Genomic DNA, 18,172 nt, shown 5'->3' with positions numbered 1-18,172 from the left:
TGACACAGTCAATAAATCAAGTAGGTTAATGACCAAAAGTAAAAGAAACAGTAACCAAAAGTGCTTTTAATACACTCCCCAAATTAGAAGGAAAGTATAGAATGTACTAAGTAAATAAAATGAATTTAATACACTGTGGAATTACTCATACCTTCAGATTATTTTATGAGCCCCATTAAATTTTATAAAAATCATTCTTATAATTGAAGAGCATGTCATATAAAGAATACTTAATAAACTTTGAAACAATAAAATTATACATTAGGCCTAGCATGAGTAATAAGCATGTAAGAACAGAGGATTGGCGTGGGCAGGTTCTGAACCAGAAGCTTTAGGGTTTTAAACAAATTAATTCAACATAAAGGAAAATAAAATTGCTTTCAGAATCTTTGAAGTTTCTAGTTTGCTAGTAAATTCTCAACACTTTGGAAATTACCATTTTTTCTAATATTTCTTCTTTTCTTTTCAAAATAGGTATACATCCACATTCACACAACCATAATTATTTACTCTGTAAATCTATTACAGCTAAAGTTCATCTCAACCATGATGTACTTGCATGTTTGATTCCATGTAAATAAAAAATGTGTTTATTAGTGCTTCACTGGCTAGAGAGGTTGCATGTTGAAAGAAAAATGTAGGATAAAATGGAAGAAGTAGTCATTCAGTGTTCAGAAATGTATGGCTTTTCATTAAGCGGCCAATCTTTATTATAAGCATTACAGTAAAAACATAATTGCAAAAAAAAAATAAAACTTTTGGGAACATTATTAATCAAATTATTAGAAATTTAAAACAACTGGAAAAAGGCTAACAAATGATGTCATTTTAGTGTGTAACCCAATTGTACATTTTTAGAATCCATTACCTCCAACTTTGAGTAACATCATATAGGTTAATTGTAGTGGCAAAATAACACTTCATTGAATCTACAACATGTTTGACACATTAAAAACCTTTTTTAATTTAATAAAACAAATTAAGTTTACCTGTAATCTAAAAATATTCCAAAATTCACTCTATTTCATTACCCTAATTTGCAATTAGTAAAACAATTTATAATATTGTAATTGTTTCATTCTGATTATAATGAGAATATTAGTATGTGTACCTACATTATACATCACTTGAAATGCTGTTCGTTAAAAGTCAACCACAAAGCACTTCTCCATTTAATACATGTTACATTTCACTGTTTTTAATTTTCCATGGAAAAGTACATGAATGATGCCTACTTAATACAGAAAGACTTCTAATAACTGTGATGTAGCTACCATTAACCACACACATTCACATACACACTAGGAATGAAAGCATAGCATCTACTGCTTTGAGAGTTGAATCACATCAATATTTGCTTGTCAAAAAATGGAAAAAATTATACTATATTACATTTTGACCCCCCTGACCAGAAAGTATATTTTACATGTAATTATAACTCTCAAAAAATCTCTTTTTTTAAAACTGACATACAAATAAATTATCTAACTATTTTAACTGGATTATTCTCTATAATCAATAACCTGGTTTAAAGAAATGGATGAACGTGTTAGTGCCTTAGTGCATTGTACTGTGAATCCTCTGATATCTATTTAGACTTGATATTTGATTAAATCTGTTAGGAAATTTATTATATCTGTAAAGTGGTTTTAAGTATCAATTCTCTGTTGTTCTCTAAGGTATACCTTTTGCATAATCTTTTTTCACATTCATTAAGTTTGTAAGGTTTCTATCTATTAAAAATTTTTTGATGCTGAGCAATGTTTGGGAAAATATTGGAGGGTTTCTTTCAGTGTAAGTTCTCTCATGTCCAATAAGATCTGTGATAGAAGTAAAAGTATGTTCAGTGCTCTACATTAATATTGTTTACTTTCAGTATAAGTACTTTTGTGCATTTAAGGCTAATGCTTTGGGAAAGCACTTCCATAGTCATTACATTTATCTCACTTTTATCTAGGCTGATTTCTTTGATGTTGAGGAAGATGTGAGCAGTTATTAAAGACTTTGCCACATTTTTCACATTTGTAGAATTTTTTCTCTGGTATGAATTCCTTTATGTAGATTAAGGTCTGAGCACTGGGTAAAGGCTTTGCCACATTCTTCACATTTGTAGGGTTTCTCTCCTGTATGAATTCTTTTATGTCAACTGAATACTGTGCACCGGCTAAAGGTTTTGCCACATTCTTCGCATTTGTATGGTTTCCCTCCTGTATGAATTCTTTTATGTTCAGTAAGACATGAGCAGTGGGTAAAGGCTTTGCTACGTTCTTCACATTTGTAGGGTTTCTCTCCACCATGAATTCTTTAACGCACAGTAAAAATTGAGCACTGGGTAAAGGCTTTGCCACGTTATTTACAATTATATGGTTTCCCTCCTGTATCAATTCTTTTATGTAGAATGAAGTCTGCACACTGGGTAAAGGCTTTGCCACATTCTTCACATTTGTAGGGTTTCTCTCCACTATGAATTCTTTTATGTAGAATAAGTTGTGAGCACCAGGTTTAGGCTTTGCCACATTCTTCACATTTGTGGGGTTTCTCTCCACTATGAATTCTTTTATGTCGACTGAATACTGTGCACCAGCTAAAGGCTTTGCCACATTCTTCACGTTTGTAGGGTTTCTCTCCTGTATGAATTCTTTTATGTTCAGTAAGACGTGAGCAGTGGGTAAAGGCTTTGCCACATTCTTCACATTTGTAGGGTTTCTCTCCTGTATGAATTCTTTTATATAGAGTAAGGTTTGAGCACCAGCTAAAGGCTTTTCCACATTCTTCACACTTGTACGGTTTCTCTCCTCTATGAATTTTTTTATGTTCAGTAAGATGTGAGCAGTGGGTAAAGGCTTTGCCACATTCTTCACATTTGTATGGTTTCTCTCCTTCATGAATCCTTTTATGTAGAATAAGGTGTGAGCACCGGGTATAGGCTTTGCCACATTCTTCACATTTGTAGGGTTTCTCTCCTGTATGAATTCTTTTATGTAGAATAAGTTGTGAGCACTGGGTATAGGCTTTGCCACATTCTTCACATTTGTAGGGTTTCTCTCCACTATGAATTCTTTTATGTCGACTGAATACTGTGCACCAGCTAAAGGCTTTGCCACATTCTTCACATTTGTATGGTTTCTCTCCTGTATGAATTCTTTTATGTTCAGTAAGATGTGAGCGGAGGGTAAAGGCTTTGCCACATTCTTCACACTTGTAGGGCTTCTCTCCTGTATGAATTCTTTTATGTGTAGCAAGGTTTGAGTACCAGTTAAAGGCTTTTCCACATTCTTCACACTTGTAGAGTTTCTCTCCTGTATGAATTTTCCTATGTCCAGAAAGGTTTGAGATGTGGTTAAAAGTTTTGCCACATTTATTATGCTTGAAACTTCAAAAAGACTTTTATACATTTGAAGGTTTTCCTATGGGTAGATGACAAACACTGGGTAAGACCATCATAATATACTTTCTGCTTCTTACACTCATTCACACACTCCCAGTCTTCTCTTAAGTGTTCAATTTAAAGGCCACAGCTTCCATATGGTCTCATTATTGATTTCTTGAATGAATCTTTTATGCCCTGCAATGGCAAAATGTCTCGGGTGCACTGGGAAGACATTTCTGAAAGAAATGAAAATAAAAATGTATCTCTATAATTAGACTCAGGTGAACGTACTTCACAACTTGAATATATAAAACTATACCAAGCATATTAGCAAGAAAGCACAATAGAATCTCATGGTCTTACTTCCATCATAGATGTATGACCTTAAATATATACTTACAAACATGACTTTTTGAGAAATCATAACTGCTAATAGTTCATAGCACCCCAGATGAGACTGACACCAAGAACCAAATGGAACTGGAAGGAAAGTTTGTTACATTTACCTACCAAGGCCCTTCCTCTCCGCTGATATACGGGAATCACATTAGTAGTAAAATCCCATCTCCTGGACTCCCTTTCAAAAGAGAATGAAACTATTGGCACATATGTCTATATATCTGGTTTTTTATGGCCTTTCCACAGGCTGGTTTCTGTCATCTATGAAAACTACATAACTCTCTGTGAAAGGTATGCATATATCAAAAATAAAATTCTGCAGTATTATAATGATGGTACAAAAACACTTAATTATGCTATAAAATTTGAAAGATAAAATAAAAAAGAGCATTACTATATGTTAATTGATATACAATATAAAAATACATAATTATTGACCTCAATAACATCAGGTTGGGGGGAGACGTAAAGATTAAGAATTTTTGTATGCAACTGAAGTTGAGTAGTTATCACTTCAAAATATTTTGCAGCTTCAAAGGATTTTAGGTAATTCTCATAGTAAACATCAGGAAAATGTTTATAGAGACACACAAAGGAAGGTGGACAAAGAAACAAAATATGTCCCTAAATATCAGTGGCACATAGTGTAGGAGAAAAGGAGAGGAAAGAAAGAAAAAATAGTGGCAGAAGTTATATAAAACAATTAATATTAGGGAAATTATAAGTCCTCCCCTTTGAGAAAATTATGTAAATATTTATGTACTAGTATTTCCAGTCAGAAGACACAGTTAAATAAAGGGATTGAAAAATCCAACTATATTCTGTCTAAAGAGACTTTACTTCATATCTTGTGAAAACAATAGACTAAAACAGGCAGGATATAACAAGATATACCATGAACACCTTAAGCATATAAGAGCAGTGGAGTTCAGAACTATATTAGGCACATTACATTTGAGGTGAAAAATGTTATAGTTTATAAAATATACTTTAGGCCAAAGCTGTCACAAGAGACAAACAAGGACATTTAATATAAAAAGAGGTCATCCACTGAGAACCCATGAAAATAATACATATATATGATATCTATCTTTATCTCACATCAAGGCTCGCAAATATATAAAGGAAACATTGACAAAATTGAAGCAAGAAATGGACAGCAAATTAATAGGATACTTTGATATTCCACTTTCAATAATAATAAAGCCAGTCAAATTAATAATAAGAAAAGAAAAGATTTGAAAACACCATAGAGCATTTAGACCTAACAGATATACAGAGAACACTCTATAGAATAATAATAGAACATACAATCTTCTTCATAGCTCATACATCCTTCCTAAGAAACTACCTGTTTGGCTACAAAACAAGTCTTAGCCAATTTTAGAAAACTGAAATTTTATGCACTTTAATTTCTGACCAGAATGGAATGAAACTGTAAATAAATAACAGAAGAAACACAGAAAAATTCACAAATATATGAAAATAACACACTTTTGAACATGTTCTTGTTCAAGGGAAGAAGACTTAATGCTCTGAAGACGTCGATAGCGGTCTACAGATTCAATGCAATTCCTTTCAAATTCTCAATTTGATTTTTTCAAAAACAGAAACAGCAAACACAAAAATAATATGGAATCTCAAGAGACCAAAAAGATCTGAACAATCATCAAAAAGAGAAACAATGTTATTGCGACCATACTTCCCCATTTTAAAGCATTGAAAAAGCTACAGTAGTCAATGAAGTTTTCTACTGGCAGAAAAACAGAAAACTGGACTAATGAATCAGAAAGAAACACAAATATAAACTCTTGCATATATTGTAAAATAAAAAGGTATCTTCACACTCACATTTATTTCATCATTATTCACAAAGGCAAGTAGATGAAAGAAACCCAAACTGCCCTTACCAAATGAAAGGATAAATACAATTTGAAATTTAGAAATAATGGATTATTTCTCAGCTTTAAAAAAACAGATAATCTAATAACATCCGCAGTAGAGATAAAACTTGAGGACATCATGCTTAATGAAATGTCAGGCACACTAAGACAGATGTTTTATGATTATACTTGTACGATATTTCTAAGTCAGTTACACTCCTAGAAACAGAAAACATGATGGTGCTTGTCAGCATTTAGGCAATGGGGAAAATGGGTAGTTTTCTCATGTGTACTGAATTTTAGTTTTACAAAATACATACATTCTAGACATATATTGCATAATGATGTAAATATAGTTAACATGACTGATGTGAGTAAAGTAATTAAGACTGTAATTTTTGTGATTTTACAATAATTAAAATAAAAATAATATCTTAAAGAGATACACAGTTTGAGGCTTTTCAAAAATTTCCTACATATGATAAAACTGTTTCTTTTTTTATATCTTATGGGAATAAATCATTTAGATTATATGTATTGCTTTTGCACCGACTGATCAAATCTACAAGTGTGCATATCCACAGATTGTGTGCACCACACTCATTAGGTGTCAATTTTCCCAACTGTTTCACCCCCTTCCAACTGCCAAATACCTGCTGATTTTTACTTCCATTTGGTCACATATGTGTGGATCAATTGTTAACAATTTGATAGTGAGTACCTGTGGTGCATGTTTTTCCATTCTTGTGATACTTTATTTCAAAGAATGGGCTCCAGCACAATCCAGAATAATACAAGGTGTGTTATTTAACCACTGATTTTTGAGGCTCAGTACTACTCTATGGTATCCATACACCACATTGTTATATGTATTTATATATGTAAATTGTGATGTTATAAATTTGCAATTATAAATTATGATGTTATAAACATTCAAGTGCAGATGTCTTTATTATAGGATGACATTTTTTCATTGGGTATATACCAAGTATTGGGATTGCTGGATCAAATGGTAGTTCTAGTTTTAGTACTTTGATGTGTTTTCATATGACTTTCCATAGAGATTACACCAGTTTGTAGTCCCACCAGTAGTATATATAAGTGTTCCTATCTCTCTACATCCACACCTACACTTTTTTTGGACTTACTGACAAAAGCCCTTCACACTGGAGTAAAGTGATATCTCACTGTGGCTTTCATTTGCGCTTCCCTGATGATTAGAGATGTACACTTTTTTCTCATATGTTTGTTGCCCATTAGTATATCTTCTTTTAAAAACTTTGTGTTCATGTCCTTTGCACACCTTTAATGGGGCTGTTTTATTTTTTTCTTACTGATTTTCCTGAGTTATATATAAACTCTAGTTATTAGCAATTTATTGGATATATAGAATGTAAATATTTTCCCCCATTCTCTAGGTTGTCTATTTGCTCTAGTTATACTTTCATTGGCTGTGCAGAAGCTTTCTAGTCTGATCAGGTCCCATTTACTTATTTTTTTTTTCTGATAGCTTTTGGGGTATTCCTCATAAATTCTTTGCATAGGCTGAAGTCTTTAAGAGTATTTTCAACATTTTCTTCTAGGATTCTTATGGTTTCACGACATAGGTTTAAGTCTTTTATCCATTGTGAGTTGTTTTTTGTGACAGATGAGAGGTTCGGATCCTGTTTTAGTCTTCTACATGTGGCTATCTAATTTTCACTGGACCATTTATTGAATAGGGATTCCTTTCCCCAGTGTATTTTCTTGTCTGCTATCACATGGCTATATGATGATGGTTTTATGGCTGGGTTCTCAGATCTCTTCCATTGGTCTATGTCCTGTTCTTGTGACAGTACCATGCTGTTTTGGTTACTATACCCTTGCACTATAGCTTAAAGTCTGGTAAAGGGATGCCTCCCAATTTGTTCATTTTCCTTCAGGTTGCTTTGGTTATACAGGGTCTTCTCTTGTTCCATATGAAGCAATGAATTACTTTTTCTCAATCTATAAAACATCATGTTAATATCTTAACAGTAATTCTATTCAATCTATAGATCATTTTTGGTAGTAGAGACATTTTAACCATGTTGATTCTACCTAACTGTGAGCATGGTATGCTTTTCAATATGTTTGTATCCTCTTCTGTTTCCTTCCTCAGTGTTTTGTAATTCTCCCTATAGAAGTCCTTCACTTCCTTAGTTAGATATATTCCTAAGTATTTCATTTACTTTGTTGCTATTATGAAAGCTATGAGTCTTTGATTGGTTCTTACTTTCACAGTTGTTGGCCTATGTGAAGGCTACTGATTTGTGTACACTGAGTTTGTGACCTGATACTTTGCTGAACTGATTTATCAACTCCAGTAGTTTCTTGTCAGAATGTTTGGGGTTTTCTAAGATCGTGTAATCTGTAAAGAGCAATAGTTTGACCTCTTCTGCCCCGATTGTGATGCCCCTGATTTAATTCTCTTGCCTGACTGCTCTGGCTAAGACTTTCCATACTATGTTGAATACAACTTACAATAGAGGGAAATATTGTCTGGTTCTAAGCAGGAATGTTTTCAATTTTTCCCTGTTCACTATGAGATTGGCTGGGGGTTTGTCATATATGGGCTTTATCATTTTGAGTTAAGTCCCCTCAATGCCTATTTCCTTAAGCGTTCTTACACAAAAGAGGGCTGAATTTTGTCAAATGCTTTTTCTGTGAATCTTGAGAGGATCATATGGTCTTTGTTTTTATTTCCCTTTTATATAGTAATTATATTAATAGATTTGCGTATGTTCAACCATGCCTGCATCTCTGGAATGAAGCCCACTTGATCATAATGGATTATTTCTTTGAAGACCAGCTGAATTCCATTTTCTAGGAATTTATTGAGAATCTTTATCCATATTCATAAGGAATGTTTGTCTGTATTTTTCTTCTTTTTGTTCTGTTCTTTTCTGGCTTTGGTATCAAGGCAATGTTGGCTCTGTAAAACGTGTTGGGGAGGATTTGTTCCTTCTCAATGTTGTACAATAATTTCTTCAGGATAGGCTCCAGTACCTATTTTTAAGTATGATAGAATTCAGGAGTGAAACAATATGGTTCAGGACTTTATTCTTAAGGAAGGTTATTTATTACTGCTTTAATACCAGTCCTTATATTGGTCTGTTCAGGAATTGTATATCATCCTGAATGAGCCTAGAGAGGTTGGGTGTTTCTAAGAATTTGTCCATTTTCTCCACCTTTTCAAGTTTATGTGCATAGAGATTTTTAGAATATTCAAAGATGATATTTTGTATTTCTGTGGAATGAGTTGTAATTTCTCCTTTTTCATTCCAAATTGAGCTTATTAGAGTCCTATATATTCTGCTTCTGGTTAATCTCATAAAAGGCAGGTCAATTTTGTTTATCTATTCAAAAACCAACTTTCTGTTTCATTCATCTTCAGTATAGTTCCTTGGTTATCAATTTAATTTAGTTCGGTTGTGATCTTGGCTATATTCTTTCTTCTGCTGAGTTTGGGATTGGTTTGCTCATCTTTTTTCAGTTCTTTCAGTTGATTCATTAGATTGTTGATTTGTTACCTTTCTGTCTTTTGGATGTAGGGATTTATGACTATGAATTTTCCTCTCAGGTTGCTTTAGCTGTTTTCACAGATTTTGATAACTTGTGTCCCATTATCATTTAGTTGAGTGAATATTTTCATTTGCATCTTAATTTTCTCCTTGACCTACCAACCATTCAGCAGTATGTTGTTTAGTCTTCATGACTTTGTGTAGAGATGAGTGTTTCTGTTATTGTTGAATTCTAATTTTATTCTAGTGCGGTCTGAGAAAATGTATGATATAATTTCTAATTTTTTTAATTTTGGAGGGACATTATTTATGGCTTAAGATGTGATGAATTTTAGAGAATATCTTCTGAGCTGATGAGACGAAATTAGTTTTTGGTGTCTTTTGGATAGAATGTTCTATAACTGTCTGGTAGGCCCATATGTTCTGGAGTTTTATTTAAGTCCCTTGTCTTTTTGTTTATTTTCTGTTTGGAGGAGCTGTACAGTTCTGTCAGCAGGCTGCTGAAGTCCCTGGCATTATGGTTGTATTATCTATGATTTTGTTTAGGTCAACTAGATTTTGCAGTATGAATCTATGTGCTCCTGTATTTGGTGCATAATAAATACCTTAGATTGTTATACCTTCTTGGAGAATTGCTCTCTTTATCATTATATAATGATCATCTTCCTCTTTCATTACTTTTGTTGATTTGAAGACGAAGTTATCTAATATGAGAACTGTTACTACAGCTTTCTTTGGGTTTCCATTAGCATAGAATGTTGTCCATTTACCTTCAGTCTGGATGAGTCCTTGTGGGTTAGATATGTTTTCTGAAGATAGCAGATACTTGTCTTTTGTATATTTATGTATTCAGCCAACATATGGCTCTTCACTAGGTAGTTAAAACCATTCACATTTATTGAAATATTTGATTAATGCAGTGGATTTCTGTTCATCCTGTTGAGTTGAACATTGTTGGTTTCTTTTATCTCTTAAGCCACTGGACTTCTACCTTAGCTTTTGGGTGATTTCATGTTGTTAAGTGTTTATCATGCTGATCTATGGATAATGAAGTTCTCAGTACTTCTTACAGGGAAGTTCTTATCTTGATGAATTCCCTCTGTGTTTGCATGTCTGAGAAAGACTTTATTTTCACCTCAAGTGAAACTTAATCTTGGAAAACACAAACATCTAGGCCGGGCATTATTCTGTTTGAGAATACCCAATAGGGCCCCGATCCCTTTTGACTTGTATGTCCCAGTTGAGAAGTCTGCACTTAGTGTAAGGGGGTTTCCTTTTAAGTTACCTGCTCCTTTCACCTTATAGCTCTTAGGAGTATATCTTTCATGTTTATTTTGGCCAGGCTGATAACAATGTGTTGTGATGTTTTTGTCTCTTGATGATTCTCCCAAGGGTCCTATGAGCTTCTTGTACCTGGATATGCAGAGTTGTAGTAAGGACAGGAAAATTTTCCTCAATTTTTTCTCCCCAAATTATCCAACCCTTGTTTATTTTCTTCTTCACCCTCAGGAGACCCTAAGTTTCTCATCTTAGGCCTCTTTACATGATGCAATGTATCTTGTAGGCTTTGCTCATTCCTCTTATTTCTCTGCTCTATCTCTGTGATTGACTTGTTTAATTGAAAGGTGTTGTCTTCAAGCTCTGAGTTTCTTTCTTCTGGCTGATATAACCCATTCTTATGGCATTCCACTGTGATTTGTAGTTCCTTGAATGAATTTTTCCTTTCCAAAAACTCCATCTGATTTTTCTTTAACAATTCGATTTCTTTTGTAAATTTTTCATTCTTTTTTTGCATAGTTTTTGTGGTTTCTTTGTGTTGAGTTTCCATTTTATCTTGAATTTCATGAAGCTTCCTTCCCATACATGTCTGAAATACTTCATATGTCCTTTTAATATTCTGTTTTTGGTTGGTATCCATTGCTAGGGACCTGGTGTTCCCATTTGGGGGTGATGCTTCACTCCGATTCTTCATATGTCCAGAGTCCATTCACTGGTTCCTTCTCATCTGGAACAGACTTTGCTTCTTTATTTTGGATTTTCTTTTGTTTAGAAAATGATATGCGCAGTTAATTCTCTGAGTCAGTTGGTGCTTGTGAGTGAGAATCAACTACATCCTCTATGATTCAGTAAATGTTGTAACAGGCATGTGAGTTTATCTCCCTGTCAGTAGGTGGTGTTTGCAGGAAAGAAGAAGGTAAACTATTGTTTTTGGATCCTGTGACCAGCTCTAGTTCCTCAGGAGAAGCCCTCCAATGCCCCAGGTGGTGGGTGGGGGCCCTGAAACCTCCATGTAAGTCATTTATTTACTACCACAGAACAGTCAGGTGGGGAATTAGGCTGGGTGAGCTTAGGTTGGATTATGCTGTCCTCCAGTTCCACAAATGCTGGTCACAGATATGTAAGGCTTAAAGGTCCATTCCATACCTCTGGGTCCAGAAGGGTTTGAAGTGACCACATTCAACTATAGTGTCTTCTCTCTATCCTCAGGAAACTCTGACAGGGGGACACTTCCCCTTGGGGAATACTGGCAGGTCAAGGAACTTTTGGATCAAGCTAAACTCTCTATTAAAGTGAGTGGTGTTGTGGGTAGCTGCTCTAAATCAGATGGAGGCACCAGATGTGTTTATTTACCATGGGAACCAGTACTTATGCAAATTGATTCTCCCTGGTTCAGCAAAATCCAATATGGAAGTTCCCCAGGGGAAGTTTGGATGGGGACCATTGATAGACCAGTGTTTTCCTTTTCTCCTCCACACCCTCCCAGTGGACAGGGCCTTTAATTCACTGCCTGATTTTGAAACTGGGACCCTTCCCCAATGATTCTCATCCTGTTGACTGTGCTGTCAGCAGGCAAATGCACCAAGTGCCTGTCAATGGGAAGACCACAAGCTGAGGCCAAGCTGCTGGAGCTAGGTGAAAATGCACCCATGGCACTGAGAACTGGTCATCTCAGCACAGAGAATTCCAGCATCAGCTATGGTGGTGAGAAGGGGCCATGCTCTTCCTGTAGCACTCTCAGGAATAGTGAGTGCCAGGGCACCCTCCTCCTCTCTGAGTTGCAACACCAGCTACACTTTCCAAGGGAGGCTTGGCTGGTAGTTTGCACCCCATTGCCAAAGGCGTGCTCAGTCACTCTTTGCAGCTTTTGCTGGAAGTGTGCTACTCGTTGCCCAAGGCAGGCTTAGTCACTCAGTGCAAGGTGCTTTGGCAGTTGCTATGGGGTGAGTGTGGTCACACAGCTATGAGAACCTTAAGCCAAAATTACTTCCTGGGATGCCTGGAGTGTATCAGGTGCGGAGTAGGGGGTGTGCAGGTGCAGTGATGCTGGCTCTCTTGTTGCTCATAGCACACTCCCATGGGATGAGAGACATGCATACTATTGCAGGCCTGAGGCACCTGGGTGGGGGAGATCAAAATCCTTTACTTTTTCCCTGGGCTCCAGAAGTCCTGTGATTTTGTTTGTGCCAGTTCCTACCTTCTATCCTCCTGTCTTCTCACTTTCTCAGTACCTGCTGTTAGTTTCCTGGACTCCACTTGTTTCAGACCCTATGGTCCACTGCTGACCAGGAATCATCCTCTGCTCCCTTCTGTTGAATTCTCAACTGTTCTACTTGAAAGGTCTCATGAGGCTTGATTCTCGTCAGCCATCTTGAACTCTCCTCACACGATTATTTCTTTCACACAAATATAATACACATTCACCCATAAAGAGCTGCTTAAAGTACAATTTTTATGACTGCTCACCTAGTCAAGATAAAAGAATCATGGACCAAAAACCAAGAAAACAAATAAGTAAGTTTGAAACAAACAAGACATAACTTTTACTCATACAGGCAATCTAACACATATAGAATTATTTTAGCAGTGAATAAATCAGTAATTTATATTTAAATGGTAACTCATGCTGTGTTAAAGTGAGCAGAGTTGAATATTGTCACACAAAATTACAATATATAGGTAAAAACAAAGATAAAATTAACTGAACTTATCACAAGATTTCAGGGAATGCAGAGGATTCACAAAACGTGTCCCACAGCAACAAAACCCATAAATCTCCAGGAATCAACTCTTAAGAAATGGAGATATTTGCAGTATCTGAAAAACATTAAAAATAATCATCTGAAACATCCTCTACAAGCAAAAACAAAACACAGACAACAAAATCTGCAAAATGATGCCTGAAGGAACTGAGATATTAACAGACATAAAAACTATAACAAGAACCCAACACAAATTGTAGAGCTGAAGAATAAAATAACTGAGTTGACACATTCACTAGAGAAGCACAGAAGCACACTTAATGAAGGAGAAGAATCAGAAAATTGAAGACATTTCATTTATAAGTATTGAGTCATGGAAGCAAAATTTTAAAATGGAGACAACTGAAGGTGGAGTATGGGACTTATTGGACACAATCAGGTAGACCAATATATTTAAGAAACATTCCTAGAAGAAGAATATAGTGGGAAAATGGCAGAAAGATTATTCGGAGAATAAGGCAGCTGAGAATTTTCTAAATCCAGAGTGCTAAAAAAAATACTACCAACTAAGAAGGCTTCCTCTTGGAAATATTGTTTCAAAAAGAAGAGAAAAATTAAAGGTTTTACAAGTTAAGCAAAAGTCAATGGTGTTCATCACCACTGAAATAGGCCAGAAGAAAGGTAAAGGGAGTCCACTGTGATGACAAATAAAATGATGTTGGGTAGCATTATAAACACTTAAAAATATAAAGCTCTGTGTTAAAGATAATCCTATAAAGAGATATAGAATTATATATGACCATGATGGTTCATAAACCCTCATAATAATTCTATAAAATTAAAAAAAACTGAAAGCATAAATGTGCAAAAATCTGTTATCATATATACAATATAAAAAGTATAATTTGTGACATTAATAAGAACACGTGGCACTTTAAGATGTGTAAGTTTTTTATTCACTTGAAGTGAAGCTGTTATGAGATTAAGATATATTGTTATAACATAGAGATTATTTAGGTAGTCTCCATTTCCTAATGTGGTCACAAACAGAATGCCTGTAGAAGGTATGCAAAAGCAAATGGGAAAGCAATCAAAGCATGTCACTTCAAAATCAAGGGAAAAAAAATAAAGAGAATAAAACAGGTAATAAGGAACCATCTATCTACAGGGCACATGAGAAAGAATTAACAAATTTCAATGGTAACTTCATATCCTTTAGAATTTACTTTAAATATAAGTGGTTTAAACTCTCTAATGAAAAACAAGATGACTTTATGGATAAAAAAAACAAACAGCACCCTACAATATGCCACCTATGAAAGCCTTCCTTTAGCTCTAAAAAGTGAAATTGGTTGAAAGTAATTGTAAAAAAAAGTATGTAAATAATTAGAGGAGGATATTGTGACCATAATTAAAGTAAATACTGTATAAGTCAAAAATCATCAGAAGAGACAAAGACTGTTATAATATAATGATAAAATGGCTCATTTAGCAGAAATCTATAGCACAGAATACACATGGATGATATATATGCAATGCACATATTTTATCATATTTTTAAATATATATTATATACATCAGGGCTTCTAAGTATATTAAGGAACTATGAAAAAAAGTGTGGACAGAAGTGTTGCAAGAAACACCTAGCAACACACTAATTATAGGAGACTGCATGACCTCACTTTCAATAATGAATACAATTTGATAGAAGTTCAATAAGAAACAGATAACAGGAAAAACATTATACACCAGTTAGATGGGAAAGATATTTACAGAGGTCTTCAGTCAAAAGTAGCAGAATACACAATAGTTTCAATCAGACATGGCAAATGCTGTTAGGACAGTTAAGTCTTATCAACTTGAAGAAGATTAATAACATACAACATATATTTTTTGGCAAAAATGAAGTGGACCTAGAAATCAAAAGCAAAAGATAAACTGGCCAATAGAAAGATATTTCAAAATTAAACACACTCTTAAGTGTATTCATGCTCAATGGTCAGATGATTTAAAATTATTGAGATGTCAGTAATATCCACAGTGATATACAAATTCAATGCAATGTCAATAACGTTCCAATCATACTTGATCTGGAGATATATAAAATAATTCTAAAATATATTGGAACAATAGTCAGGCTGTTTTAGAAAATAAAAACAAAGAGACATTGCACTTCTTGATTTGAAAACAAATCTTCAGGAATAAAAACAACATGCTACTAGCACAAAGACAAATAATGAGATGAAAGAACAGAATGGAGAACCCAGAAATTAACCTTTGTGTCCATGATCAAATTACGTTCCTCAAGATTGCAATGACCACACAATGAAAAAGAAGACTCACTTCAACAAATGCTGTGGAAAACTGAATATTTATGAGAGAAAAAAATGATGTTGGACCCTTCCCTTGTACTATATATAGAATATATCTTAAATGAATTAAATACTTAAACATAAATGGAGTATTACTCAGCTATAAGAAATAACGGTGATATGGCGTCTCTTTGGTTCTCCTGGATAGAGTTAGAACCGATTCTACTAAGTGAAGTATCCCAAGAATGGAAAAATAAGCACCACATGTACTCACCAGCAAATTGGTATCCCTGATCATCATCTAAGTGCACATTTGCGAATAACACCAATTGGTTGTCGGGCAGATGTAGGGGGGAGGGGATGAGTGTATACCTCCATAATGAGTGCGATGCGCACTGTCTGGGGAAAGGACACGCTTAAAGCTCTGACTCGGGGGGGTGGAGGAGCATGGGCAATATACATAACCTAAACTCGTGTACCCCCATAATAAGCTGAAATTTAAAAAAAAGAAATACATGTATAAAACTCTTAGAAGAAAATAAAAGGGAAAGATCATGATATTGGTCCTGGCACTGTTTTAGTAGATGTAACATGAAATGCATAAGCAATGAAAATGAAGAAAAGAAAAATGCGATTGCATCAAACTTCAAAATTTCTGCACAGGAAGACTCAGTGGAGTAAAAATGTCTCCTACAAAATGGGTAAAAATCGATGCAAATCACATATTGGATAGGAGTTAACATCATGAATGTATAAATAATGACTAAAATTCAACAATAAAAAGTGAATAGCTTGATTGAAAACTGGACAGTGGACTGATCTGGCATTTCTGCAAAGAAGATATACAAATGGCCAAACAGAATTTGAAAGGATCCTGAAAACTGCTAATCTTTAGAGAAATGCAAAGCAAAATCACAATGAGATATCACCTCACATCTATTATATTGAGAACTTTTAAATAAATAAATACATATGCAAATAAACACACACATACATCCATACGGTGAGAATGTAGAGAAATTGAAATGCTGTCATGTTATTCTGAACCTTTGATTCTAAAATTATAAAAAATTGAAATAGAACAGATCAGAAATTAAAAAATATATAAGGAGACTAAACTCAGCAATATGGTGGGATGGGAAGGATCCACTTGTATTTTTCCAAGCAACAACAAAACTTTGGCAGCCATCTACGGAAAATTATATTTATCTGAATTTGGGGACTTAAATAGAAGGTCATTAAGCCCTAGTGGAACCATAAATCTTGGAGGGCCATTTTGAATATTCAGGTTCTCATTCAGGTGCCAAAATTAAGGACCCATTGTCATGACTACAGACTACATCATGGGTCAACCAACTTGGATACACAGAATCTCTAACTGTTCCCTGTGACAAAGTTGCAGTGGTTCTGTTCATCCACAGACTTTGAGAGAGACATACCTATCTGCAGCTATGGAGGCAGACCTGAATAACTTGGTCTTACTGTCATCTGAAAAGCAGACCTGTGACTCCACTAGAGCTGTCTCAACTACAGTCAATGGCTAGTTCTTTTAGTGCACAGATCCACACAGTGACCTGAAGGGAAACTTCCAAGGTACTCATTGAGGGCCACACCCATGCACACATCTGCAATCAGCCCTACCATATGCAGAATCAACTGCACAAACTTATCCTCGTATGTGTTATACAGATCAAAATCCTGAAGACAACCAGTTTACCCAGAAACAAGAAAGGATTGAAAACTGCCCAAGCCCTTCAGAACTGGCCCACCAAATGCAGACTCCACTGCAGAGCAAGGGGCAGTCTTGTGACCTAGCAAGAGCAACTCTTCATTGAAAACCCAGTGGATGTACCCTTAGCCCAAGTACCCAAAAGGAAACATCTTTACCTTCCAAAACCACTTTATAAAAACTGGAAAAGGTATTTAATCCTTCACATGCACAGATACCAATATGAAGATAATGTGCAACCACTTTTAATGTTTCTATTTTATGATATTACTACAACACCTAAGCAGAAAAACTAGGCAAGAACATGGCAAGAATCAACTCAAATTAGACAGGAAAGAGTAAAAATAACACTGTTTGCAGATGGCATTATCTTATATATCAAAAACTATAAGAAGAAAGGAAAAAAATCCTTATAAAGTAATAACTCAGTTAAGTCACAGGATATAAAATTTACATACAAACATCAGTTGTTTTTCTACACACTAATAAACTATCCAATAAAAAAGAAAAACACTCTCATTTACAATAACATGAAGAGAATAGATTGCTAAGAAATAATTTAACCAAAGTGGTAAAAAAAAAACAACTTTTACACTGATACTATCAGATATTAATAAAAGAAATTGAAGATAACATGAGTAAATAGAAAGATATTATCCAAAACAATGTATAGATTCAATGCACTCCCTATCAAATTCCAGGGCATTACTCACAGTATTATCAAACAAATCCTAACATTTGTGTGATATCCCATGTACCTTTGATGAGCCAGAACAATACTGAGAAAGAAGAAAAAGGTTCTGGCTTCACACTTTCTGATTTCAAACTATATTTCAAGGTGGTAGTAATAAAAACAAAATATGAACAGAAAACCAACACAAAAAAAAATGGAACAGAATGAGAGCTTATAAGGTCGACTAACATTTATCCAAGGCACTAGAAATGCACAATGCAGAA

General features: G+C 34.7%; 1 protein-coding gene across 1 annotated transcript; it reads right to left on the bottom strand.

Annotated features, from left to right (window-relative positions):
• Positions 1–2,541: 2,541 nt before the first annotated feature.
• LOC123649011 (zinc finger protein 678-like) lies at positions 2,542–12,768 on the bottom strand (the record flags this gene model as incomplete). Its single annotated transcript, XM_045566965.1, has 3 exons — positions 12,704–12,768; positions 10,480–10,607; positions 2,542–3,275 (listed from the first exon to the last, which is right to left on the bottom strand). Coding segments are annotated over exons 1-3 (927 nt in total), but the record flags the coding sequence as incomplete, so codon positions are not given.
• Positions 12,769–18,172: the final 5,404 nt, after the last annotated feature.

Source organism: Lemur catta, chromosome 13 (genome assembly GCF_020740605.2).
Source record: "Lemur catta isolate mLemCat1 chromosome 13, mLemCat1.pri, whole genome shotgun sequence".
NCBI classification, from domain to species: domain Eukaryota; kingdom Metazoa; phylum Chordata; class Mammalia; order Primates; family Lemuridae; genus Lemur; species Lemur catta.
This window is presented reverse-complemented; position numbering and strand designations above follow the sequence as displayed.